The 27675-nt window shown below is 43.5% G+C and overlaps 2 protein-coding genes across 4 annotated transcripts in view; both read right to left on the bottom strand.

Moving 5' to 3' along the window:
* LOC310774159 (uncharacterized protein) overlaps nt 1–27675 on the bottom strand; it is a 794006-nt gene that overhangs the window by 730479 nt on the left and 35852 nt on the right. The gene's annotated exons all lie outside the window — the stretch shown is intronic.
* Nucleotides 1–27675, bottom strand: part of fam184aa (family with sequence similarity 184 member Aa) — a gene marked incomplete at its 5' end in the record, with an annotated part of 110190 nt that overhangs the window by 80072 nt on the left and 2443 nt on the right. Inside the window, 7 exons of the mRNA XM_083634256.1 lie at nt 4588–4723; nt 5417–5578; nt 8600–8773; nt 10251–10457; nt 17605–17703; nt 21864–21998; nt 24332–24409. Coding sequence (XP_083490382.1) covers nt 4588–4723; nt 5417–5578; nt 8600–8773; nt 10251–10457; nt 17605–17703; nt 21864–21998; nt 24332–24409 — 991 coding nt within the window. The remainder of the gene's footprint in view (nt 1–4587; nt 4724–5416; nt 5579–8599; nt 8774–10250; nt 10458–17604; nt 17704–21863; nt 21999–24331; nt 24410–27675) is intronic.

Raw genomic sequence — 27675 nt, 5'->3', positions numbered from 1 at the left:
AATAGAACATGTCTTACTGGCTCTGTGCAGTATTTCAGTAGGTATAATAATAGAACATTTCTTACTGGCTCTGTGGAGTATTTCAGTAGGTATAATAATAGAACATTTCTTACTGGCTCTGTGGAGTATTTCAGTAGGTATAATAATAGAACATTTCTTACTGGCTCTGTGCAGTATTTCAGTAGGTATAATAATAGAACATGTCTTACTGGCTCTGTGCAGTATTTCAGTAGGTATAATAATAGAACATTTCTTACTGGCTTTGTGGAGTATTTCAGTAGGTATAATAATAGAACATTTCTTACTGGCTCTGTGGAGTATTTCAGTAGGTATAATAATAGAACATGTCTTACTGGCTCTGTGGAGTATTTCAGTAGGTATAATAATAGAACATTTCTTACTGGCTCTGTGGAGTATTTCAGTAGGTATAATAATAGAACATTTCTTACTGGCTCTGTGGAGTATTTCAGTAGGTATAATAATAGAACATTTCTTACTGGCTCTGTGGAGTATTTCAGTAGGTATAATAATAGAACATTTCTTACTGGCTCTGTGGAGTATTTCAGTAGGTATAATAATAGAACATTTCTTACTGGCTCTGTGGAGTATTTCAGTAGGTATAATAATAGAACATGTCTTACTGGCTCTGTGGAGTATTTCAGTAGGTATAATAATAGAACATGTCTTACTGGCTCTGTGGAGTATTTCAGTAGGTATAATAATAGAACATTTCTTACTGGCTCTGTGGAGTATTTCAGTAGGTATAATATTATAATAGAACATGTCTTACTGGCTCTGTGGAGTATTTCAGTAGGTATTATAATAGAACATTTCTTACTGGCTCTGTGCAGTATTTCAGTAGGTATAATAATAGAACATTTCTTACTGGCTCTGTGGAGTATTTCAGTAGGTATAATAATAGAACATGTCTTACTGGCTCTGTGGAGTATTTCAGTAGGTATAATAATAGAACATGTCTTACTGGCTCTGTGGAGTATTTCAGTAGGTATAATAATAGAACATGTCTTACTGGCTCTGTGGAGTATTTCAGTAGGTATAATAATAGAACATGTCTTACTGGCTTTGTGCAGTATTTCAGTAGGTATAATAATAGAACATTTCTTACTGGCTCTGTGGAGTATTTCAGTAGGTATAATAATAGAACATGTCTTACTGGCTCTGTGGAGTATTTCAGTAGGTATAATAATAGAACATGTCTTACTGGCTCTGTGGAGTATTTCAGTAGGTATAATAATAGAACATGTCTTACTGGCTCTGTGGAGTATTTCAGTAGGTATAATAATAGAACATGTCTTACTGGCTCTGTGGAGTATTTCAGTAGGTATAATAATAGAACATGTCTTACTGGCTCTGTGGAGTATTTCAGTAGGTATAATAATAGAACATTTCTTACTGGCTCTGTGGAGTATTTCAGTAGGTATAATAATAGAACATGTCTTACTGGCTCTGTGGAGTATTTCAGTAGGTATAATAATAGAACATGTCTTACTGGCTCTGTGGAGTATTTCAGTAGGTATAATATTATAATAGAACATTTCTTACTGGCTTTGTGCAGTATTTCAGTAGGTATAATAATAGAACATTTCTTACTGGCTCTGTGGAGTATTTCAGTAGGTATAATAATAGAACATGTCTTACTGGCTCTGTGGAGTATTTCAGTAGGTATAATAATAGAACATGTCTTACTGGCTCTGTGGAGTATTTCAGTAGGTATAATAATAGAACATTTCTTACTGGCTCTGTGGAGTATTTCAATAGGTATAATAATAGAACATTTCTTACTGGCTCTGTGGAGTATTTCAGTAGGTATAATAATAGAACATTTCTTACTGGCTCTGTGGAGTATTTCAGTAGGTATAATAATAGAACATGTCTTACTGGCTCTGTGGAGTATTTCAGTAGGTATAATAATAGAACATGTCTTACTGGCTCTGTGGAGTATTTCAGTAGGTATAATAATAGAACATTTCTTACTGGCTCTGTGGAGTATTTCAGTAGGTATAATAATAGAACATGTCTTACTGGCTCTGTGGAGTATTTCAGTAGGTATAATAATAGAACATTTCTTACTGGCTCTGTGGAGTATTTCAGTAGGTATAATAATAGAACATTTCTTACTGGCTCTGTGGAGTATTTCAGTAGGTATAATAATAGAACATGTCTTACTGGCTTTGTGCAGTATTTCAGTAGGTATAATAATAGAACATGTCTTACTGGCTCTGTGGAGTATTTCAGTAGGTATAATATTATAATAGAACATTTCTTACTGGCTTTGTGCAGTATTTCAGTAGGTATAATATTATAATAGAACATTTCTTACTGGCTTTGTGCAGTATTTCAGTAGGTATAATAATAGAACATGTCTTACTGGCTCTGTGGAGTATTTCAGTAGGTATAATAATAGAACATTTCTTACTGGCTTTGTGCAGTATTTCAGTAGGTATAATAATAGAACATGTCTTACTGGCTCTGTGGAGTATTTCAGTAGGTATAATAATAGAACATGTCTTACTGGCTCTGTGGAGTATTTCAGTAGGTATAATAATAGAACATTTCTTACTGGCTCTGTGGAGTATTTCAGTAGGTATAATAATAGAACATGTCTTACTGGCTCTGTGGAGTATTTCAGTAGGTATAATAATAGAACATGTCTTACTGGCTCTGTGCAGTATTTCAGTAGGTATAATAATAGAACATTTCTTACTGGCTTTGTGCAGTATTTCAGTAGGTATAATAATAGAACATGTCTTACTGGCTCTGTGGAGTATTTCAGTAGGTATAATAATAGAACATTTCTTACTGGCTCTGTGGAGTATTTCAGTAGGTATAATAATAGAACATTTCTTACTGGCTCTGTGGAGTATTTCAGTAGGTATAATAATAGAACATTTCTTACTGGCTCTGTGGAGTATTTCAGTAGGTATAATAATAGAACATTTCTTACTGGCTCTGTGGAGTATTTCAGTAGGTATAATAATAGAACATGTCTTACTGGCTTTGTGCAGTATTTCAGTAGGTATAATAATAGAACATTTCTTACTGGCTCTGTGGAGTATTTCAGTAGGTATAATAATAGAACATTTCTTACTGGCTCTGTGGAGTATTTCAGTAGGTATAATAATAGAACATTTCTTACTGGCTTTGTGCAGTATTTCAGTAGGTATAATATTATAATAGAACATGTCTTACTGGCTCTGTGGAGTATTTCAGTAGGTATAATAATAGAACATTTCTTACTGGCTTTGTGCAGTATTTCAGTAGGTATAATATTATAATAGAACATTTCTTACTGGCTCTGTGGAGTATTTCAGTAGGTATAATAATAGAACATTTCTTACTGGCTTTGTGCAGTATTTCAGTAGGTATAATATTATAATAGAACATGTCTTACTGGCTCTGTGGAGTATTTCAGTAGGTATAATAATAGAACATGTCTTACTGGCTCTGTGGAGTATTTCAGTAGGTATAATAATAGAACATTTCTTACTGGCTCTGTGGAGTATTTCAGTAGGTATAATAATAGAACATTTCTTACTGGCTTTGTGCAGTATTTCAGTAGGTATAATAATAGAACATGTCTTACTGGCTTTGTGCAGTATTTCAGTAGGTATAATAATAGAACATGTCTTACTGGCTTTGTGCAGTATTTCAGTAGGTATAATAATAGAACATGTCTTACTGGCTTTGTGCAGTATTTCAGTAGGTATAATAATAGAACATGTCTTACTGGCTCTGTGCAGTATTTCAGTAGGTATAATAATAGAACATTTCTTACTGGCTTTGTGGAGTATTTCAGTAGGTATAATATTATAATAGAACATTTCTTACTGGCTCTGTGGAGTATTTCAGTAGGTATAATAATAGAACATGTCTTACTGGCTCTGTGGAGTATTTCAGTAGGTATAATAATAGAACATTTCTTACTGGCTTTGTGGAGTATTTCAGTAGGTATAATATTATAATAGAACATTTCTTACTGGCTTTGTGGAGTATTTCAGTAGGTATAATATTATAATAGAACATTTCTTACTGGCTCTGTGGAGTATTTCAGTAGGTATAATAATAGAACATTTCTTACTGGCTTTGTGCAGTATTTCAGTAGGTATAATAATAGAACATTTCTTACTGGCTTTGTGCAGTATTTCAGTAGGTATAATAATAGAACATGTCTTACTGGCTCTGTGGAGTATTTCAGTAGGTATAATAATAGAACATTAATTTTCTTACTGGCTTTGTGCAGTATTTCAGTAGGTATAATAATAGAACATGTCTTACTGGCTCTGTGGAGTATTTCAGTAGGTATTATAATAGAACATTTCTTACTGGCTCTGTGGAGTATTTCAGTAGGTATAATAATAGAACATTTCTTACTGGCTTTGTGCAGTATTTCAGTAGGTATAATAATAGAACATGTCTTACTGGCTCTGTGGAGTATTTCAGTAGGTATAATAATAGAACATGTCTTACTGGCTTTGTGCAGTATTTCAGTAGGTATAATAATAGAACATTTCTTACTGGCTCTGTGGAGTATTTCAGTAGGTATAATATCATAGATAGGACATTTACCGGCTCTGTGCAGTATTTCAGTAGCTTGTTGTTGAACCCGGTCCCGGCTGCCCTCCAGTTCATACTCCGTGTCTTTCAGCTGCATCACCCAGATCTCTCCATCCTGGACCGCTTCCTCTAGCTGTTTGTGGAGGTTCTGGAACGCAACACACACACACACACACACAAACACACACACACACACACACACACACACACACACACACACACACAGGTCAAAATTCAAATTTTGAACAACCAGTGGGCTAGCTCGAAGTGATACTGAAAGCTAGAACGGTCTATGTTAACAACCAGTCATGCCTCACACACCACCATTTTGACTACCATTGAAATCTGGTGAACATATCCTGCTATCCACGACCATCACTGCCCGCCATCACTTTCCCACCTACAATTAACATGGTGACATGTATGAAGCTGTAGCAGCCTGCCATTGGAAAAACAAGATGACAAGCTTGCAAAGAGGACACTTCCACATTCCGCAGAGCTACCCCCTTGTACTGTATGTAACACATTTATGTGTGATGAATGGTTTACACTTTAGATTAGGGGATGCTGAAAGTCTTGTAAATTAATTGTAAATGATTTACACATCATCTATAACAGGTGAGGAACACTTAATTTACTAAAAGTTTATAGATGACTTACAACACATTTGTGATATGTTAACATAGCATTTAGTAATCATCTACAAATGTATATTCATGTTTGGTAAGCGATTAGGTCATCATTAACTAAAGGCTTATAAATGACTTACGACTGAACGTTGTTATAAAGTGTTACCGAAGGCGGTTGTGGATGTTTCCCGCTCACTTGAACCCAGGCTTACCTTGATGGTCCCGTCAGCGTTGGTGAGTGATGTGTGCAGTCTGTTGGTCTTGTCTCTTGTCTCCCTGGCTTCCTCCTGGGCTTTCTGTAGCTCACTCCTCAGCTTGGCCAGCGAGCGCTGCAGGGCGGTTTCCTGTGCCTGGAACTCCTTACGAAGCTCAACCTTAGCATAGACAAAAAGCACCACATCATGCACTGCAAAAAAAACTCCTTTACGAAGTACAACCTTAGCATGGACAAAAAGCACCACATCATACACTGCAAAAAAAAACTCCTTTACGAAGTACAACCTTAGCATGGACAAAAAGCACCACATCATACACTGCAAAAAAAACTCCTTTACGAAGTACAACCTTAGCATAGACAAAAAGCACCACATCATAAACTGCAAAAAAAACTCCTTTACGAAGTACAACCTTAGCATGGACAAAAAGCACCACATCATACACTGCAAAAAGAAAACTCCTTTACAAAGTACAACCTTAGCATGGACAAAAAGCACCACATCATACACTGCAAAAAAAAACTCCTTTACGAAGTACAACCTTAGCATGGACAAAACACACCACATCATACACTGCAAAAAAAAACTCCTTTACGAAGTACAACCTTAGCATGGACAAAAAGCACCACATCATACACTGCAAAAAAAAACTTATTTACGAAGTACAACCTTAGCATGGACAAAAAGCACCACATCATACACTGCAAAAAAAACTTATTTACGAAGTACAACCTTAGCATGGACAAAAAGCACCACATCATACACTGCAAAAAAAAACTTATTTACGAAGTACAACCTTAGCATGGACAAAAAGCACCACATCATACACTGCAAAAAAAAACTTATTTACGAAGTACAACCTTAGCATGGACAAAAAGCACCACATCATACACTGCAAAAAAAACTTATTTACGAAGTACAACCTTAGCATGGACAAAAAGCACCACATCATAGACTGCAAAAAAAAACTCCTTTACGAAGCTCAACCTTAGCATGGACAAAAAGCACCACATCATAAACTGCAAAAAAAAACTCCTTTACGAAGCTCAACCTTAGCATGGACAAAAAGCACTACATCATACACTGCAAAAAAAACTCCTTTACGAAGTACAACCTTAGCATGGACAAAAAGCACCACATCATAGACTGCAAAAAAAACTCCTTTACGAAGCTCAACCTTAGCATGGACAAAAAGCACCACATCATACACTGCAAAAAAAACTCCTTTACGAAGTACAACCTTAGCATGGACAAAAAGCACCACAGCATACACTGCAAAAAAAACTCCTTTACGAAGTACAACCTTAGCATGGACAAAAAGCACCACAGCATACACTGCAAAAAAAACTCCTTTACGAAGTACAACCTTAGCATGGACAAAAAGAAACCACATCATACACTGCAAAAAAAACTCCTTTACGAAGTACAACCTTAGCATGGACAAAAAGCACCACAGCATACACTGCAAAAAAACCTCCTTTACGAAGTACAACCTTAGCATGGACAAAAAGCACCACAGCATACACTGCAAAAAAATAACAGCCTGGTAAACCATCCTGATGAACTCACATTTGTTTCATTCCGTGGATCCATCTGGCCTCCAGCCCGCAGGCCACAGGCCAATCAGGGACCTGCCTCGTAGCTGACGTCGTAACCAGCCAATCAGGCAAAACAGTAGTAACGGCTGCTCCCAGAGCAAACAAACAGTAATGCTAACGTTAGCTGATTGCCTGAAGGACTGGATTTAGGTATGCTGATTGGCTGAAGGAGTTGTCTGTCAAGGCACTGAAATGACTGTGGACAGATTGGAGTGCAGACTTAGGCCAAGTCCACACGGAGACGAGTTTAGGTGTATCCGCTAAAGTTTTTTCTCGTATGGACGTTTCGTCCAGATGGAACCAGCGTTCTGGGAGTATACGTTCTGGGAGAATACGCTAATTTTTGAAACCAGGTCCCAGAGTGAACAAATCTGAAGACACCACCCTTGCATTTCCATGTTTATAACCCATACGCATCTTTCCTGAACCGATGACGCCGCATAGCCCCACCTCTCTTCGCCAGCGACAGCTACTGAGCCTCTCCACAGCTGCCTCTTCCTATCCACCCCTCCCCTCCCTTCATCGGATATTTCCCAGAAAGCTTAGCGGCGGCTAAGTTTTTACAATAACACAAACAAAATCAGGCTAAACGTGTTAGATAGAAATAACATTTATTTTTAATACAACATGCAATTCTGGAATATTTGAACATTGGACAAAATGAAATGAAATGAAATGTAAACCCTGAGTGTAACACACATACTCGGGATGCTCTATATATAGCCCTCGCAAATACAACGTATATAGTGAAGTGAGAGGTTTGACGACCACACGGTTGCACTGTGACGTCCAGTCCAACAAGACTAGCTTACTTGACGCCACTTTTTCAATAAAAACACATTTATGTAATGTTTATTTATGTTGCATCATTTAGCCTGTGCTGTGATGTGCAGGAGCGGCCAATACGCTCGGATGTGTTTGCAACATATGTCTAAAGATCATGGAAGTGGATGGTATCAGGAACGTCACCGATAGTTAACATTCTATATTGTAGGCTACAGGGAGACCATCAGCCCTGCTGAACAGCTCTGCATTTGCCTGTATAGGTTTAATCATTTTATTCATCGACATGGCAAACCTCGTCTAGAGTTGAGATACAGAGGCTACTAATAGTACCCCGCAAAGCCAAGGGTTTAACCTGCTCGCTACAGTGAGATACACATTATAGACTCTGTGCGCCCCTAGTGGTTGAATGCCATTATTGATGAGATTGTCGTATTCTCTGTTTTTGGTGTACTTTGTGGCAGCGTTACAGCGCCACTCACTGGCCTGGCATATACTGTATGCTACAGTGGTTTCAGTGGTATTCAGTGATTTCATGTGGATACGCACATTTCCTGAAACGATTCCGTGTTTATGGACAACTTTTCTTAAACGAAAAAAGAAAGATCGGTTCCGTCTCCGTGTGGACATGGCCTTATACGTAGAGCCAAACGGAATGTGAGATCGCAAATCAGGATGGTTTTAACCAGGCTAAGAAAATGCTACATCATACACACGGAGGTATCTGACTGTGTGGTTTTAACTCAGTGTGTTTCTTTGATAGAGGCTGTGTAACGGAGGTTCCTGTGCGGTTTTTTACCTCAGTGCGTTTCCAGGCCAGCAGGTTCTCAGCAGTGAGCTGGTGTGTTCGTCTCATGGCCTCCAGCTCTCGCTCATAATACTCCTGAGCCTTGGCCAGCTTGGCCTCGTACTCCTCCACCAGACGCACCTTATCCCTCGTCAGATCCTCTACCCTCTCCATCAAAGCCTCCACCTACAGAGACAGAGAAATACAGGGATATCAGTCCTTGATTTGAAAAATTCAACCACTAAAATGATACATTATGTTTTATTCAAAAATAACAACCACACATTCTGAATAAGTAGGAAGGTCTATTCAGGCAGAGTTATTCACAACACAAGTGTCACAGCGTACATGTGTGTCCTGTATGTCACTGTTGGCTCTGGACAGCATTTCAAAACACCTGCTCCTCATGCTCGTTAATGTTATAGGGCTGCATGTTGGAGAGATGAGAGAGGGAGAGAGAGAGAGGGTCTGTGTGTGACGTCACCTTATTAAGATCATTTTGGGGTTTAGGAATATTAGAAACATATTTTGGGGTGCACGTTTTGCTGTTTGCTGTCCCTATTTTTTATATGTTAAAACGTGGTTGCCACTGAGGCAACCAAAGACCAAGAAATGGTAGATTTTGTTTATGGTTGCCAAGGGCAACTGGGCAGCCGTTAATGTCGAGCCCTGCTATAACACAGTTATGATGACTTATGAGCAGTATTTGCTGGCTGCAAGTAAAGTCACAAAGTCAAAACAAAACAAATTCTTCTTTCAAACACTTGTCACTTTGGCATGGAGCATGGAGGTATAAAGCATTATGAATACAGGAACTTATAATATATTATGTCCACCACTAGCATACTTTATATAAAGCTTGTAATAACCACTATCATACTTTATAAACCTTGTAATAAGTTGTCATGCATGATAATAAACATGTATTTATTTATTTTTTATAGCCTTATAAATGCATTATAATGTCTTATGAATGGGCTCATAATGCATTATATGAGGAACCAGCGTGACGTCACGACACTGCAAATGCCCCGGATGCGTGGCTGTTAACTAGTATGAGTTGTGCCAAAAAAACGTTCATATCTCAAAAACTATACATCACATCGCTTAGATTTTGACATTCTGAGTGAGAGCAGAAGTAGCTCAAGAGTTTGATGTATAATATATGCATGCTGTGTTAAAGTTGTGTGAACTGTCGCAGTTTTTAAAATGTAAACAACATAGAGGTGGGCTCTCTCTGAGCCCACCTCTTGTCTATGGAGCTCGGCCAGTTTCTCCTCTCGCTCTCTCTGAGCCCACCTCTTGTCTATGGAGCTCGGCCAGTTTCTCCTCTCGCTCTCTCTGAGCCCACCTCTTCTCTATGGAGCTCGGCCAGTTTCTCCTCTCGCTCTCTCTGAGCCCACCTCTTCTCTATGGAGCTCGGCCAGTTTCTCCTCTCGCTCTCTCTGAGCCCACCTCTTGTCTATGGAGCTCGGCCAGTTTCTGCTCTCGCTCTCTCTGAGCCCACCTCTTCTCTATGGAGCTCGGCCAGTTTCTCCTGTCGCTCTCTCTGAGCCCACCTCTTCTCTATGGAGCTCGGCCAGTTTCTCCTCTTGCTCTCTCTGAGCCCACCTCTTGTCTATGGAGCTCGGCCAGTTTCTGCTCTCGCTCTCTCTGAGCCCACCTCTTGTCTATGGAGCTCAGCCAGTTTCTCCTGGTCTTCAGTGGAGCTGGCGCTCTGGTTCTGCTGATTGTTGAGGAGCTCCTCCACCTCCAGGCGGTGGCTGAGCCTCAGCTCCTCCAGCGCTCTCCATTTATCTGCTTCAAACTGGGCCTGGGCCTGGCCGAACGTCCGCAGCTTCTCTTCAAAGTCCACACGCATCTCCTCCACCTGGTGAAAAAAGTCCAAAACATGCTATTATCATGGTTTATGTGCTATTGCCAACTCCATCTCAGCCTGTGCCGAGCCAAACGCTCACATCTTCTGTTCATAATCCTTCGGCATATCTAAATTATATCAAATTAAACCATTTTAAATAGTTTGTTTGAAGTGTTTTCGGCTACTTGTTTTTTCCTATGGTGGGTTTCCCCGTAAAATGGGCGAGGCCTTGACGCTTGATGACACGGCGCAGTTCTGGTCTATCCGGGGCAACAACAACAACAAAAAACCTTTTGACACTACAGGAGAATAGGATCCTTCCAACCCCCCCCCCCCCCCAAAGATAATAATATAATAATAATAATAATAATAATAATAATAACAATAACAATAACAATAATAATCATCATCATCATCATCATCCGATTTTTTGTATTACACTATGTCTTAAAAAGTGTTTTTTATGCAAATTAGGCAATCCTATACTAGTATGTTGTTTTGTATTGACTTTTGCATTGACTTATGCATCCCAACAAAGACTGTGCATTTTTTATCCAAATCAAAAGCCTTGGATGAATAATGACGTGCGGAGTAAGCTTAAAGCTTGCACTGCTGCTTTTAATTCTGGTGACCCGTGCCTATATAAAAGAGCACGCTACGACTTGGAGAGGGCTATTAGCGGCGCCATGCGGAGATACAGCTCCAAACTGGAGCATCAGAGCTCTGACGGTCGGCGGGTGTGGCAGCGGCTACAGTCCCTCACGGGCTACAAGCCTATGAAAAGCTTGGCTGTCACCAACAATGATGACTTACCTGACGAGTTGAACGCTTTCTTTGCTCGCTTTGAAACGAGCAGTGATGTTTCACCAGGGGCCGCGTCTCAATCTGAGACCAGTGTTTTGCATGATGTCACCTGTGCTATTCCTGAATTGATGTTTTCAGAGTGCGAGGTGAGGAGGGTCTTTGGGAGGGTAAACGCCCATAAGGCAGCAGGGCCAGACGGTATCCCGTCTCGAGCATTCAAACTGTGCTCCTCTGAGCTGGCCCCCGTGTTCACAGAGCTGTTCAATCTTTCTCTTGCGTCCTCTACCGTTCCCAGGTGTTTTAAAGGTCCCAATTCGTGCAGCTGTAACCTCTTAAAAACGTGTTTCTCTGGTCCATAAAACATGATTCTGGATTAATTTGTCGAAAATATAGCAACCCCGTTTGTTGTGACGGAGTTGTCACTTCCTCATCTCGTTGCGTCCCAAGAATGGTCTGTTTCTATAATATATTCAGAACTAACAGTTCCCATTGGCCGCTGAGGGAGAGCCCGCCCCAGGCTCCCAGCGGCCAATCAGATTAGCGTCTGTGGACCAGCACGCTGGGTTGTGTCCACAACTAACGCTATCGCTAACTTAACGTTGCTACGCTAAAGAGGACATCTCAAAATGCCTAGACTTACCGAATGCACCTCCGCAGTTGCTGGATCACGTACAGTTGGCGTCGCTGTTAATTTTGTGGCTATAGACAAAATGGTGCAGATAGCTTGTGTGAGAGAGACCCGCGCAGTATGCGTGAGGAAGCTCGTGACGTCCCAATCCCCCTCTGGGCAAACGAAGCGTTTGGGGGTGTGGCTTGAAGGAGACTGCAGGGGGAAGCTGGATAGGGACAAATCCAACTGTGGCAGTTCTGAGCTTGTGACCACTCATTACAGGGAGGGATGACAGCAGTATATATGCATTTACAAGTAAAAACAGCTTTTGCACGGAATGGGACCTTTAAGAAATCAACTATTGTTCCTATACCAAAGAAAGCTAAGATCACCTGTTTAAATGACTACCGCCCAGTGGCTCCAACATCTGTTGTAATGAAATGTTTTGAGAGGCTCGTTTTGGAGCACATTAAATCTGTCATTCCTCAGTCCATTGATCCATACCAGTTTGCCTATCGGAGTTGTGAGAACAGCCCAAAAGATCATAGGCGCAGACCTGCCTTCTGTGAGAGACATCTGTGTTAAAAGGTGCCGCAACAGAGCCCAGAAAAGAATCGCTGACCCCAGTCACCCAGGAAATGGTCTGATCACCCGACTTCCTTCGGGCAGACGCTTCCGATGGGAGAGCTCCCCAGACAGGAAGGTGAAGCACAGGGTTCATACAAGCAGACTGGTGAACAGCTTCTTCCCAGAGGCAGTCAGGTTCTTAACACATTCACTGCCAACAGATTTTCCAATACAGTAGGTAGCTTCTGCCAAGGTTTTTTTTGAGGATTCTGGCTCATCTTTCAAGAGCATCTTTCAAGAGCCGAGGATTATTTTCTGCTAGGACTTTGTGAACACAAAATATCTCAAAAGAACTAATAGAATGTGTGCTTTCTCTGTCTAAAAGAGTTAGTTTGTAGAGTTAGTAGTTATGTAGGCATTAGCAGTTGAATACAGCATGGTTTCAGCGTCTGAAAAGGAAAGCTGAGATAAATGCCTTTTTGTGAAATTCGATAGAACAGGCAGAACAGTCACTTTAACCATTTATTTTTGGCATCAGTGAGACATCAGACATCTAAACAATAGTTCTGAACAGTAATTTCCTCCAATATAACAGCACCCCCACAGCACCCCGCAAACTCCTCCCTCCGTGGGTGTGTCTCTGGTGGCTTTGCAGCGTGTGTCACAGGCGAGTCTCTGCTGCCTGTCTGTGCTGCCTGGCGGCCGCTCGTCGGGCGAGTCTGGATCGGGCTTGTTCGTTTCTGGGGGTTCGGTTGTGAGCTGGGATGAAGCTGCGTGCGATTCTGGGCTTTCTGCTGCGTGTTTCAAAGTGTGTTGCACCCAGAGTCTATTTTTGGAATCCCCCACCGTTGTGCGCCAGCTCCCAGCACGAAAGCGTTTTCGCCAAACCATTCTCATGAGAATGGTTTCCTCACGCTTTTTCCTGCTGTTTTTGCCCGGCTTTCTCTAGTCTGGAGAGCACTGTCGCCACTTAGTGGGTCGGTGGAATGGGTTGTACACGTTCAGTGGCTCCCATATTTTTATAGGGGATGTAGGGGGCTTTGATCCACGTCCCACCGTCCAAATTTTTTTTTTTTTTTTGACGAGTTAACTCGTCCACGGCAGTCAACGGTTGCTGTTTTTTTGACGAGTTAACTCGTCCACGGCAGTGAACGTGTTAAATGAATAGCACAACTGCACCTTTTTGTTTGAATCTGCTGCTTTATTTTGATTGATTGATTGATAACTTTATTGAAACAATAATAGCAGGATCGTACAAGACAACACAACATAACCATATTGCTCAAAAGGAATAAAACACAATAAAGCCCGAGGGCTTGTTTCCATTGTGGTCCTTGTGTGTGGGACAAGAGGAGTGAATCTGTATGCAGGTATGAGCGCGTGTGTGCGCGGGCAAAGACAACACAAACAGATAACATTTTACACTCAAACCAAACATTCTTAAACCTTAAGTGAATGCTTATTTAGATACCTAGCAAGAATGCATCATTCAATAAATAATAAGATAGAGACCAGCTCATAAACTAAAACAGGAACCTACCTAGGGTTTAAAACCCGCGACTATTCGGGGGACATAAGAAAAGGAAAATAAAAGGTTAGGATCACATTTGGGAGCCAACCAGCCATTTTTTCAAGGCAAGCTTAAAAGAGAACCTGGAGTTAAAGGCCGGCTTTACCGTGGGGAATATGAATATATATTAATTCTTAAAAAATCTTAAATTTCGAATCCGTTGAAATTTTTGAAATTGCTTGTTCACAGCCAGAGAAAAAAAAGAATGAAAAAAAAAAAAAAAAAAAAAGAAAAAAAAAAAAATGGGCCAGGTGACGCGTTTCGACGCGAAACGCGTCACCTGGCCCAATTTTTTTTTTTTTTTTTTTTCATTTATTTTTTTCTCTGGCTGTGAACAAGCAATTTCAAAAATTTCAACGGATTCGAAATTTAAGATTTTTTAAGAATTAATATATATTCATATTCCCCACGGTAAAGCCGGCCTTTAAGGGTCTTAATTAGGGATGTTCATTTTGAAAATTTTCCAAAATCGATAATCGGTGAAAATTAACGATCAATTATCGATCATCGATTTTATTAATACTTAGAAAATTTTCAATATTTTCAATTTTTTTTTTTTTTTTTTTTTTTTTTTTACAAAATTAATGCCTATGGCAGAAAATACGAAAGACAACGTGTTCTCCTCAATGAACTCTTTATTTCAATGTGTCTCCTCTCCAACACTGCTGTCCCCGCCGCATGCCGGTGTGAATTTCCCATGTTTAAAACAGTTTTGTTGGCACAAAGGCCTGTGCCCAGCCAGAAAACTAGAGACTATATGAAGCTCCACCTCACGTTAGTCGGCTGTGCAATGGAGTGGGGCGAGGAGGAACGAATTCCACCCAAACCTAGTCCAAAAAAAAAATCATCGATTTTTTTTTAATAATTAAAAAATCGATCCAAATGCCACAGGATCGATTCCAATCCTTAACGATCGATTATCGATTTTCGATAATTGATGAACATCCCTAGTCTTAACACGTTAAGTGCCATAGCCGAGATAATTCGTCTTACATAATCCAACGCTTGAGTGCCAGAGCCGAAATAACTCGTCTTACATGTTTTTTTGACGGTGGGACATCAATCAACCCCTTTTACATCTTCGAGATAACTATTGGAGCAAGAGCATGTGTGTAATCTATTTTACCGACCACTAAGTGGCGACAGAGACAGAGAGAAGCCACAGCCACGGGACCCGTGGACCAAAAGCAGCCGCCTCCCGCGGAAATGGCTTGGCGATTTTACAGTCAGAAGCCCGGAGACACACACACAGAACGGACAGAGATCCCCTCCCCCCAGAGCCGCGGAGCAACGCGCGAACACACACACACACACACACACACACACACACACACACACACACACACACACACACACACACACACACACACACACACACCGCGGGAGCAAGCCATTCAAGGAAATGGCGAGGCGATTTTACAGTAATCCATTTCAGACTCGTCTTGCCCGAGAGCGGCCGCGCGCAGGCAGCAGCACACAGAGAGCGGAGAGCGATTTGCAAAATAGATGATAGGTGAAACACACTTTGAAACACCTCAGAAAGGCCAGAATCAACATCTGCCCATCGCCCACGCATTCCCCGGCCCATCTTGACTCGCACAAGGAGCGTCCGCACGCAGGCAAGCAGGCAGGCAGGCACGCAGACAGGCAGGCAGGCAGCAGCAACGCGCTTCTGACACGCCCGCTGTTAGAGCCAGGAGGAAGGAGGAGAAGACACACGGAGGGAGGAGTTTGAATGAGAGGGGTGTTTCCTGTTGTTATGGAGGAAATTACTGTTCAAAACTATTGTTTAGAATGTCTGACGGTCTTACTGATGCCAAAAATGAATGGTTAAAGTGACTGTTTCACAAAAAGCCATTTATCTCTGAATAAATTTCCAGACGCTGAAACCATGCTGTACTCAACGGCTAATATCTACATAACTACTAACTCTGCAAACTAACTCTTTTAGACAGAGAAAGCACACATTCTATTAGTTATTTTTAGATGATTGGTGTTCATGAATTCTTAACAGAAAATAATCCTCGGCTGTTGTAAAATGAGCCAGAATCGTCAAAAACACCCCTGGCACAAGTTACCTACAGGATTGAAAACATGGCTGGCACTCAATGTGTTAATACTCTCAGGGAGTTTATTCCATAAAATAGCTGCTGAGTAAGAAAAGGTGCATTTACCCTTTAGAGTTTTAAATTTAGGGGGAACAATGTTGGAGGTGCTTCCTCTTGTGGAGTAGCCATGTACCTCACTGACTTTACAAAAATAGTCAGAGAGGTAGCGAGGAGCCTCCCGTTTAAAGATCCTAAATACCATGCACAATTTGATTTGGGAAACCCTCTCCTCCACTCTGAGCCACCTAAGGCTATGGAAGTGAGAGGGGAGGAGATGGACTCTGGGATGAAGTTTCAGAATAACCCGTATTAATTTATTCTGGGAGGTCTGAAGCCTGTTTTTGAGTTTGATGGTGATTCCCGTGAACCAGGAGGAGCAAGCATAGTCAAAGTGACATTGAATCAGAGCATTTGCCAAGGTTTCAATGGGGCTCTTGTCAATGAAAGAAGAAATTCTGGCTAGGAATTTGGTTCTTTGATTAACTTTGGAAATCACTTTTGAGGCCATGCTTTCTCCAGAAAGTTTGTTATCTAAAATGCAGCCAAGGTACGTAATCTCCTCCTTGGTGTTAACAACTACGTCACCCACCATGATTTTAAACTCGGGGGACTTATCTTTAGATCTGCTGCTATTACTGTACTATCTTATTATAATATCCTTTCATTTTTTTCTTGTGCAAGCGTGCCATTCTGGCATAACAGCACTTTATTACGTTGCCTTCTTATAATCATATTTGATACTTTTTACCATGCACTGTGCCGACATGCTGAATGTATCCATGTCTACCATGTTCTCGTGTCTGTCATGTGCTCTCTGTATTTGTGTTTCTCTTTTTTATACCATGTTGGGGGTGTGGCTTGTGAACAAGAATTCCAATGCATTTTAATGTACATTTTTATGCAAATAGAAATAAACTTGAACTTGAACTTGAACTGTCAGGAATTGTGGAGGTGAAGAACCACCTGACGGGTGGTTAACTCCGCAAAGTGCACCAAGCAGCAACAGGTCAACTGTTTCCTGACTGCAAGCTAGATTTCAGCTTAAGGCGCTGACAGGGTTCTGCGCAGCCCCGACTTGGAGCCTTGCCGCCGAAAGTGCATTTCCTCATTCCTCACAACAAGTACATCCAATCACAGCTCTCGTGCTGGTCACGTCACGTCACGTCCGCGTTAACGCCGCGGAGTCACATTTTCGAGGAGCTGCACGGCCCCTCCGCCGAGCTGCGCCGATAGGACGGCCAGCTGCAGTCAGCGCCGGCGATTTCACTCGAGCATCATTTGCGCATTACCGTTCATAACTAAGGGCAAATGTATCTTGCTGCCACTACTGCGCACAGAAAAACGCTGTGAACGCAACCTAATCAATGTTCAATTTTTTTTGTTTAAAAACCGTTCCATACTGTTGCATAAGTGAGTGTGTGTGTGTGTGTGTGTGTGTGTGTGTGTGTGTGTGTGTGTGTGTGTGTGTGTGTGCGTGCGCGTGTGTGCGTGCGTGCGTACCTCTCGGCTCATAGACACCACTCTCTGTGTGTGTTGGGCCTCAGTGCAGAGCTGGGAATCCTCCATTCTCTGTCTGTACATCTCAAACTCTGCCAGGGCCTGAAAGACAGTCACATTACCTTCAACTATACTATAGAGCAGTGGTTCTCAAATGGGGGTCCGGGGACCCCCAGGGGTTCCAGGGGGTCCCCAGCCAAAAGGGAGGTACTTTATTTTCGCTATAATTCCATTCGTAAGTAACACAATTATTATTTTGGTCATGGGTTTTATACACGTCCTGTAATAAAACATCAAAAAGCATCAATCTTATGGGGGACCGTGGGGCAAAATCCTATCAAGTATGTGGTCTAATTTTTGTCAGTTTAGGGGTCCCTCATGTGAAACAATTTGAGAATCACTGCTATAGAGAGCCAAAGCCACGCTATATTTAGAATCGGGAGAGACCATGGAACATTTCACTCGGACCAAAACATTAAAAACAAAAACAAAAGATTTTGTCCAGGTGAAATGTTCTATGGTCTCCCCTGATCGTCGTAAGGGCCTTTCTGTCTGTGTGGAGTTTGCATGTTCTCCCCGTGCTCCCCCAGGGGGGTTCCTCCGTATATAACCCCCCCATTAAAAAAAACATGCAGAAGATCAGATCGTCATCGTCATCCGACCAGTGACGACAACATCCGAAGTCGGTCCCCGGGCGCTGTACGAGAAAGCGACCACTGCTCCTGGCCTGCCCCCCGGAGAAAAGGACAAAGCCAGGATGGGTTAAATGCAGAGGACAAATTTCACCGGCCACCGTCAGCATGTGTGTGTTGTGGCCCTCCGTGCATGTGTTGATTGTAATCGTGTGACAATAAAGACGGGCTTGTCCGTCTGAAATCGTGTCGTGATTCTAAATATAGCTGAATCGCTTGGTTTGACCAAGTAACACTGTTTTTATGAGCATTTTACCAAATGTGTATGGGAAAATAAATGGCGGATGACATCGCTTGGTGCGTATGCCTAAACCGGAAGTGGGCGTGACTTTGGCTCTCTATATTACAATTACAACTCCAGCACGTTACACATGATTACAAACTGCAACCTCGTGGAATTACATTACATAGCATTAGATGCCACTCAATTTGGCTTAGCTCAATTTATACTCAACAAAAATATAAACACTTTTGTTTTTGCTGCCATTTTTCCACAAAATACAAAAAGACTTTCTATGCATACATCATTTCTATTTCTTTTTTCTACACGCACAAATTCTGTTCACAAAAGTGTTTAAATCTGTGTTAATGAGCACTTCATGCTTTGCCAAGATAACCCATCCACCCGACAGGTGTGGCCGATGGGTGTGGCATGTCAAGGTGCTGATTAAACAGCATGGTTATTGAACAGGTGTGCCTAACACGTTGGAGACGGTAGTGGATTATCAGAAATGGGAAGTACAAATACTTTGTTACTGTACTTGACTAGGATTTTCGGGGATCTGTACTCTACTGAGTATTTATTTTTCCATTTCCTCCTCCTTTAGTTTCCTCTAAAATGTGGAGATTTTGTCCAGAATGCCATGGGGGGGGGCCTTCCTTCCATCATGGCCACCTGGCACCTAATCATCCCTCGTTACTTAATTGGCACATTCAGTCCTCAACTCTCTCACTGTGATAGGCTGATGTGTGGTGAGCGTTCTGATAGGCTGATGTGTGGTGAGCGTTCTGATAGGCTGATGTGTGGTGAGCGTTCTGGAGCAAACTGGCTGCCGTGCATCACCCAGGTGGCTGCTACACATCGGTGGTGGATGAGTTGACTTCCCTCCCCTGATATGTGAAGCGCTTTGAGTGTCTCTTATTATTATAGTTCTAAGAACAGTTGGCGGAGCACTTAGTGTTGTGTTCGCACCGCAGGAACTGAGAAGTAGAGATCAAACAGATCCAAATCATCACAGTTATCAGTATTATCACGGTATTATTGTTCAAATGTGCTGAAATCTTTTCAAAAAGTACTGATACACTCATAGCCCCATAACGTGACCCTGCTACTGTACTCCCATATTCCAGTACAGCCGTCTCATCGGCAATGAGGGGGAAAGGCTGTTCAAAAAGCTCTCCTACCCGTATGCTGCATGCTGCATCCTGACCAGAGGCGGCAGCACTGCTGCCCATAGGGCACCGACTGCTGCCAAAGGCAGAGAAGAAGAGTGTGCATGATGCGTATCCTGTTCCTGTTGTACTGTAAGTACAACGATCGCTGTTTGCGCGAGGCATGCAATATGCTGTAATTCTCTCCATGCGTAATAGAGTGTACTCACTCGTGCCGAGGATGGAGAGAGCTTATTGACAGATCGTCTGTGGTGCCAACTAGGGATGTTCGATATTGGCTTTTTTACCGATATCCGATAATGTCCAACTCTTAGTTTCCGATACCGATATCAACCGATATCAACCGATACCGATATAAGCGGGCTTTTTTTCCACCAACATTTCAGGTAACAAGTTACATAATGTAGCTTAATCTAGCTGAAGAGTTTAATATATAATATGCACGTTGTGTTAAAGTTGTAAGTGTTATTGGGGCGGTGGTGGCCCAACGGTTAGAGAAGCGAGCTTGTGACCAGAAGGTCGTCGGTTCAATCCCCGGGACCGGCAGGATAAATCTGGGTGGGGAAAGTGAAAAAGCAGCGCCTGCCCCTCCCTCATAACCACCACTGAGCTGCCCTTGAGCAAGGCCCTTAACCCCAACCGCTCCAGTGGAGCTGCTCAGTGGCCAGCAGATGAGACTGTGGTTGTACTGGTCAGCTTCCAGGTATGAATGTGTGTGTGTGTGTGAACAGGGCACTCCTGAAAAAGAGAGCATTGCGCTCAGTGAGACTCCCCCTGTATTAAAAATAATCATAATAATAATAAAAAAAAAATATCGGCATGAAAACCGATATTTTCCGATATTAATTTTGTATGCTAATATCGGCCGATATATCAGACATCCCTAGTGCCAATGACCCTCCGGGTTATGAAGGTGAATAGCCTATGTCCATTGTCCAACAAGTTTTCTCCATTAATTTCCCTCTTTGCGATGTGATAAGTTTCTCAGTGAGTTATAGTTGATTGCCTCACTGAATTATCTGCTAATACCCAATTTTAGCAGCAGAATTTGATGTCCTGCGCAGCACGGAGATTATGCTGCGCTCCAGCGCAGCGAGGTATTTAGCGCGTAAGAGGTGCTTTTCAAAGCTCTTGGCGCAAAGTAATTGTGCGCTGCTGAAGATAGGATAATGCCATCTATCCCCACATTTCTAGCGCTGAAACGCCTGCTTGGGCATGTGGCACGCCTATGCCCAGTACAATTATAACAGGCATGCGCTTGTGCCCGCCCTCAATTTGCATTGCGCACGGCGTTAAACGAGCGAATTACCGCTTTTGCGAAGATAGGGCCCTCTGTGTTTTCCTCCAGGAGATCTCCCATTTCCTCCTCTGGCAAAGCGCTCCGTTCTGACGCGTTTTACGTCACAACGCGTCAGAACGGAGCTGCGGAGAAGTTCTGCTGGAGAGGCAGAATCTGCTGCTTTTAAGTATGCTTTTAAGTATGCGCACATGCATAGAATTGCATTGAGAGCCTTAACGAGCCTGCAGACAGGACCAGGAGCATTTTTCTCCATGAGGTAAACAGAGAGAGAAGGTAAACACTGCCCATGTGCTTATAATACCGAGATTATATATGATACAAAGTGGGTTGATTACCGGTGTAAAGCCATCCTTAAAACATTCACCAATCACAGCCATGGTCACAACAAGGCGGTCCGTTTAAATACGGCCTCCTCTCACTCTGATCTTTGCTCCACCTACGCTGCTTCACACCGTTGCTGCTGGCAATTGCATTGCCTCCACCACCCCAGCCTCCACCTTTCTAGCTCAGAGTCTGCATGGCTCAAAAGGCTAATCATGTATTCTAGCTCAAGCGTCTGCAGGACTCAAAAAGTTGACTTGCTTAGGCTCCCTCTGTTACTCACTATGGCTTTAAATTAATCTGGAATCTTCTATCCCCATGGGGGGGATTTTTGCGGCCCTCCCTGCTCGGCGTAGCTTGATGCTGCTGCTGGGCCGGGTTCAGGGAGGAGCATCTTCTGTAAAGAACGGAGCCTTCAACGCCAAACATAACTGTATTTCCATTCATGCCATGAATGGTTATAAATCTATGACGAGAGTGTTCTTGAATGAACTACATCAAACGACATGAAATGCAACCAAGACCAAGTGAAGCAGAAGCAGTGAATGACCTCTGACCTGTCTCTTCATGTGTTCGTGGAGTTGGACAGATTCCTCCAGACAGGCCAGCCGGCGCCTCAGCTCTGCCTCGTCGGCCATCTTACTCTGGTAGTGCACAATCTTCTCTCTGCTTTCTGTCACAATGTGTTGGACCTGAGCAGAGGTGGGACAGGTACACACATTCTTTACTGACGTAGGAGTACAGTTAAGATTCATTTATACTTATTAGAAAGTGTCGCTCAGCACATGGTCGCAGACAAAAAATAAAGTGTCGCTTATGGTGTTGTATTTATACTTCAGTGAATGTTGGCCTCGGTTCAACGGTCACGTGACACTCGAACGCTAGACAGCCAAGGCAAGAGAGGGAATGGAACGCACAGTGAAACCACCTCGGAGCCAAGATGTAACGTACTTGGCTGCAGCCGCATATAAACGACACACAACCAACCACACAACTCACCTCCTCTCTCTCTGGGAAATTGGTCACAGTGTTTTTTGTGATTTTCACGAAGTCATACATCAAGGACAGGCTGATAAAAACAGCGGGGACACGTTCATTCATTTCAATCGAGCGAAAATTAAAACAAGGAAGTCAGACTTGCTACTACTCAGCGACACTAGACATTTCACCAGGTAGCAGACACTGCTCGCCGACACTTGAAAGTGTCGACTCAAGTCCTCATTTCTGTCGGCGACCGTTTCAAAAGTGTCAGCAGACAAAGCATAAATTGGGCTTTACTTGTCTAAGAAAAAAAGACAAAAGTAAAAGTTGAAGTCAAAAGGTAAACGTTGAAGCACTGATTCAACTTGTTTACTCATGTTAAAGTAAAAGTAAAGAACAGGCTCTGAAATGTAATAAAGTACAAAAGTATTTCTACCAGATGTTTCCTATTACCTGTTTATTAGAGACTGGTCTTTATTTCTTAAAATTCTAATCTCATGGACATAATCCCTTCAATGTCCTGACTTGTATTGCAAAACATTGCACAAACCACACACATTTCAATTTCAAGTTTAAAGCAGTCAATTAAATTCACAGTAAAGTTATCGTAATAACGATCAGATTTAGCTGCATTATTTTTATTTTTATTAGATTTTTTGATTTTGTTTCTGCTCTCCCCAAAATCTCAATAAATCTTTATGGCATACTATTACTACTGGTGTTGACAGTGTTGACAGTAATAGAAGATGCCAAATCATTCAAAACAATAAGCATTTCGCTTTTAGGAGCATTGCACCAGTGTGCAGCGCTGTTCCAAAACGTGTGTCGTTGCCTGGGAAACGCACATCCCATAATACAACTGTGTACATGTACCGGTATATTTCCTTTTTTTAACGTTCGAAATACATTTTCATTCATTCATTCACGGAATCATTATGGGAGAAAATTAATCTTAAAAATTATATATGTCAATACTGTATATGCCCAACCCAGCATGATACACCCCCCCCCCATCCCCCCCACTCCGCCCCCCAGACGTGACCGTCCCCCTTAATGTAGGAAATACACTAGCTAGCAGACTTTGAAATCTTAACTGTGATTATGAAAAGACTGGGAGTTTACACTACAGTCGTGTTCATTAAGACTTTTTTATCACAACTGAAAAACTCACTGAAATACATCACACGCCTGGAATCACAGATCAAAATACACGACCCGACCGTTGCGCCCAGCAAACTCACGTCTTTCAAGTCATCAGACGGTGTCTTGAACCCACAACACAAATAACCAGCAAACTCACGTGACCACACTACCACCGGAAGCTAGACATCATTTTAGTTTCAAAATAAAAGCGCCAATGTATTACTGCATAACTCACTACGGGTTAAAATTGACTTTTCGAAGCCACAACGTTACGTTAATTTAAAACAGGTTTCTATGCAAATGTGTTATTTATTTCCTCTTTGGTACTTGGGGTATTTCGGATCACACACACAAAACGGTTGCAATGGTATACTTTTATTTTGAAATTTGTAATGGGAGGTTTCAGTTTTATTCTTTCTGGCTTAACCGTGAGCAACCAGCATAGCGTCTTTGCTGCCCTCATTCACATGTGCCTTGTTATCAGAAATATCTAGCCTATTGTATGAAGACTAGCGATTTGACTGCTTTTGGCTCATTGCCTCCTAGTTTTCCATTGGATATTGACGGGATTCCACATGCACGTGTGAGTTGAGTTGAGTTGAGTTGAGTTGAGTTGAGTTGAGTTGAGTCGGGTCGTTGAACCAGTTTACACTACAAGAGAAATTCAAACACGTTTGATATAATCGTTGACGATTAGAAACCTGTAACCATAATACACCAACATATTTTGCTGCTAATTGACACAACAACTGCCCACAACAACAGCAGACTACAGTCAACAAAGACAGGCTGAGCCCAACTGGAAATCCTATGTCAAAGCGGAGGGGAAACTCTTGTAGTGTATTTTAGGTGTAATAGGTCCCGAGGATGAGAAGTGCGAGGTGGTTTCTGCTGTTCTTACCTCGTCCTCGTGGGCTTCTTTCAGAGACTCCATTTCTTCTTCGTGCTCATCATTCTTGGTATTGAGAGCATAAATGACCTAGAGAGAGGGAGAGGGTTAGAGAGCAGGAGGGAGAGAGAGAGGGAGAGGGTTAGAGAGCAGGAGGAAGAGAGAGAGAGAGGGAGAGGGTTAGAGAGCAGGAGGGAGAGAGAGAGAGAGAGGGAGAGGGTTAGAGAGCAGGAGGGAGAGAGAGAGAGAGGGAGAGGGTTAGAGAGCAGGAGGGAGAGAGAGAGGGAGAGGGTTAGAGAGCAGGAGGAAGAGAGAGAGAGAGGGAGAGGGTTAGAGAGCAGGAGGGAGAGAGAGAGAGAGGGAGAGGGTTAGAGAGCAGGAGGGAGAGAGAGAGAGAGGGAGAGGGTTAGAGAGCAGGAGGAAGAGAGAGAGAGAGAGAGAGAGAGGGTTAGAGAGCAGGAGGGAGAGAGAGAGAGAGAGGGTTAGAGAGCAGGAGGAAGAGAGAGAGAGAGAGAGGGAGAGGGTTAGAGAGCAGGAGGAGAGAGAGAGAGAGAGGGTTAGAGAGCAGGAGGAAGAGAGAGAGAGAGAGAGGGAGAGGGTTAGAGAGCAGGAGGGAGAGAGAGAGAGAGAGGGTTAGAGCAGGGAGGAAGAGAGAGAGAGAGAGGGTTAGAGAGCAGGAGGGAGAGAGAGAGAGAGAGGGTTAGAGAGCAGGAGGGAGAGAGAGAGAGAGAGAGAGGGTTAGAGAGCAGGAGGAAGAGAGAGAGAGAGAGGGTTAGAGAGCAGGAGGGAGAGAGAGAGAGAGAGAGGGTTAGAGAGCAGGAGGAGAGAGAGAGAGAGAGGGTTAGAGAGCAGGAGGAAGAGAGAGAGAGAGGAGAGGGTTAGAGAGCAGAGAGAGAGAGAGAGAGCAGGAGAAGAGAGAGAGAGAGGGTTAGAGAGCAGGAGGAGAGAGAGAGAGAGAGAGAGAGAGGGTTAGAGAGCAGGAGGAGAGAGAGAGAGGGTAGAGAGCAGGAGAGAGAGAGAGAGGAGGTAGAGAGCAGGAGGAAGAGAGAGAGGGAGAGGGTTAGAGAGCAGGAGGAGAGAAGAGGGAGGGTTAGAGAGCAGGAGGAAGAGAGAGAGAGAGAGAGGGTTAGAGAGCAGGAGGAAGAGAGAAGAGAGAGGGTAGAGAGCAGGAAGAGAGAGAGAGAGAGAGGGTTAGAGAGCAGGAGGGAGAGAGAGAGGAGAGAGGGTTAGAGAGCAGGAGGAAGAGAGAGAGAGAGAGAGGGTTAGAGAGCAGGAGGGAGAGAGAGAGAGAGAGAGAGGTTAGAGAGCAGGAGGAAGAGAGAGAGAGAGGTAGAGAGCAGGAGAGAGAGAGAGAGGAGGGTAGAGAGCAGGAGGAGAGAGAGAGAGGAGAGGGTTAGAGAGCAGGAGGAGAGAGAGAGGAGAGGGTTAGAGAGCAGGAGGAAGAGAGAGAGAGATAGAGGGTTAGAGAGCAGGAGGAAGAGAGAGAGAGAGGAGAGGGTTAGAGAGCAGGAGGAAGAGAGAGAGAGAGAGGGTTAGAGAGCAGGAGGAAGAGAGAGAGAGAGGGAGAGGTTAGAGAGCAGGAGGAGAGAGAGAGAGAGAGGGTTAGAGAGCAGGAGAAGAGAGAGAGAGAGAGAGGGTTAGAGAGCAGAGAAGAGAGAGAGAGGAGAGGGTTAGAGAGCAGGAGGAGAGAGAGAGAGGAGAGGGTTAGAGAGCAGGAGGAAGAGAGAGAGAGAGAGGGTTAGAGAGCAGGAGGAGAGAGAGAGAGAGGAGGGTTAGAGAGCAGGAGGAAGAGAGAGAGAGAGAGGGTTAGAGAGCAGGAGGAGAGAGAGAGGGTAGAGAGAGAGGAGAGAGAGAGTAGAGAGCAGGAGGAGAGAGAGAGAGGAGGGTAGAGAGCAGAGAAGAGAGAGAGAGAGAGGTTAGAGAGCAGGAGGAGAGAGAGAGAGAGAGGGTTAGAGAGCAGGAGAGAGAGAGAGAGAGAGGGTTAGAGAGCAGGAGGAGAGAGAGAGAGGGAGAGGGTTAGAGAGCAGGAGGAGAGAGAGAGAGAGAGAGGGTTAGAGAGCAGGAGGAAGAGAGAGAGAGAGGGTAGAGAGCAGGAGGAAGAGAGAGAGAGAGAGAGGGTAAGAGAGAGAGAGAGAAGGAGAGAGAGAGAGAGAGGGTTAGAGAGCAGGAGGAAGAGAGAGAGAGAGGAGAGGGTTAGAGAGCAGGAGGAAGAGAGAGAGAGGGAGAGGGTTAGAGAGCAGGAGGAAGAGAGAGAGAGAGAGGGTTAGAGAGCAGGAGGGAGAGAGAGAGAGAGAGAGGGTTAGAGAGCAGGAGGAAGAGAGAGAGAGAGGGTTAGAGAGCAGGAGGGAAGAGAGAGAGAGAGAGAGGGTTAGAGAGCAGGAGGAGAGAGAGAGAGAGAGGGTTAGAGAGCAGGAGGAAGAGAGAGAGAGGGAGAGGGTTAGAGAGCAGGAGGAGAGAGAGAGAGAGAGGGTTAGAGAGCAGGAGGAAGAGAGAGAGAGAGAGAGGGTTAGAGAGCAGGAGGGAAGAGAGAGAGAGAGAGAGGGTTAGAGAGCAGGAGGGAGAGAGAGAGAGAGGGAGAGGGTTAGAGAGCAGGAGGAAGAGAGAGAGAGAGAGGGTTAGAGAGCAGGAGGGAAGAGAGAGAGAGAGAGAGGGTTAGAGAGCAGGAGGAAGAGAGAGAGAGAGAGAGGGTTAGAGAGCAGGAGGAAGAGAGAGGGAGAGGAGAGGGTTAGAGAGCAGGAGGAAGAGAGAGAGAGAGGGTTAGAGAGCAGGAGGGAGAGAGAGAGAGAGGAGAGGGTTAGAGAGCAGGAGGAAGAGAGAGAGAGAGAGAGAGGGTTAGAGAGCAGGAGGAGAGAGAGAGAGAGAGGAGAGGGTTAGAGAGCAGGAGGAGAGAGAGAGGAGAGGGTTAGAGAGCAGGAGAGGAGAGAAAGAGAGGGAGAGGGTTAGAGAGCAGGAGGGAGAGAGAGAGAGAGAGAGGGTTAGAGAGCAGGAGGGAAGAGAGAGAGAGAGGAGAGGGTTAGAGAGCAGGAGGGAGAGAGAGGAGAGAGGAGAGGGTTAGAGAGCAGGAGGAGAGAGAGAGAGAGGGAGAGGGTTAGAGAGCAGGAGGAGAGAGAGAGAGAGGAGAGGGTTAGAGAGCAGGAGGAAGAGAGAGAGAGAGAGGGTTAGAGAGCAGGAGGAAGAGAGAGAGAGAGGGTTAGAGAGCAGGAGGAAGAGAGAGAGAGAGAGAGGGTTAGAGAGCAGGAGAGAGAGAGAGAGGGAGAGGGTTAGAGAGCAGGAGGAGAGAGAGAGAGAGAGAGAGGTTAGAGAGCAGGAGGAGAGAGAGAGAGAGAGGAGAGGGTTAGAGAGCAGGAGGAAGAGAG

Source organism: Poromitra crassiceps, assembly GCF_964638095.1.
Source record: "Poromitra crassiceps genome assembly, chromosome: 3".
Taxonomy (NCBI): domain Eukaryota; kingdom Metazoa; phylum Chordata; class Actinopteri; order Beryciformes; family Melamphaidae; genus Poromitra; species Poromitra crassiceps.
The sequence above is the reverse complement of the archived record's forward strand: the minus strand, read 5'-3'. Positions and strand labels throughout refer to the sequence as shown.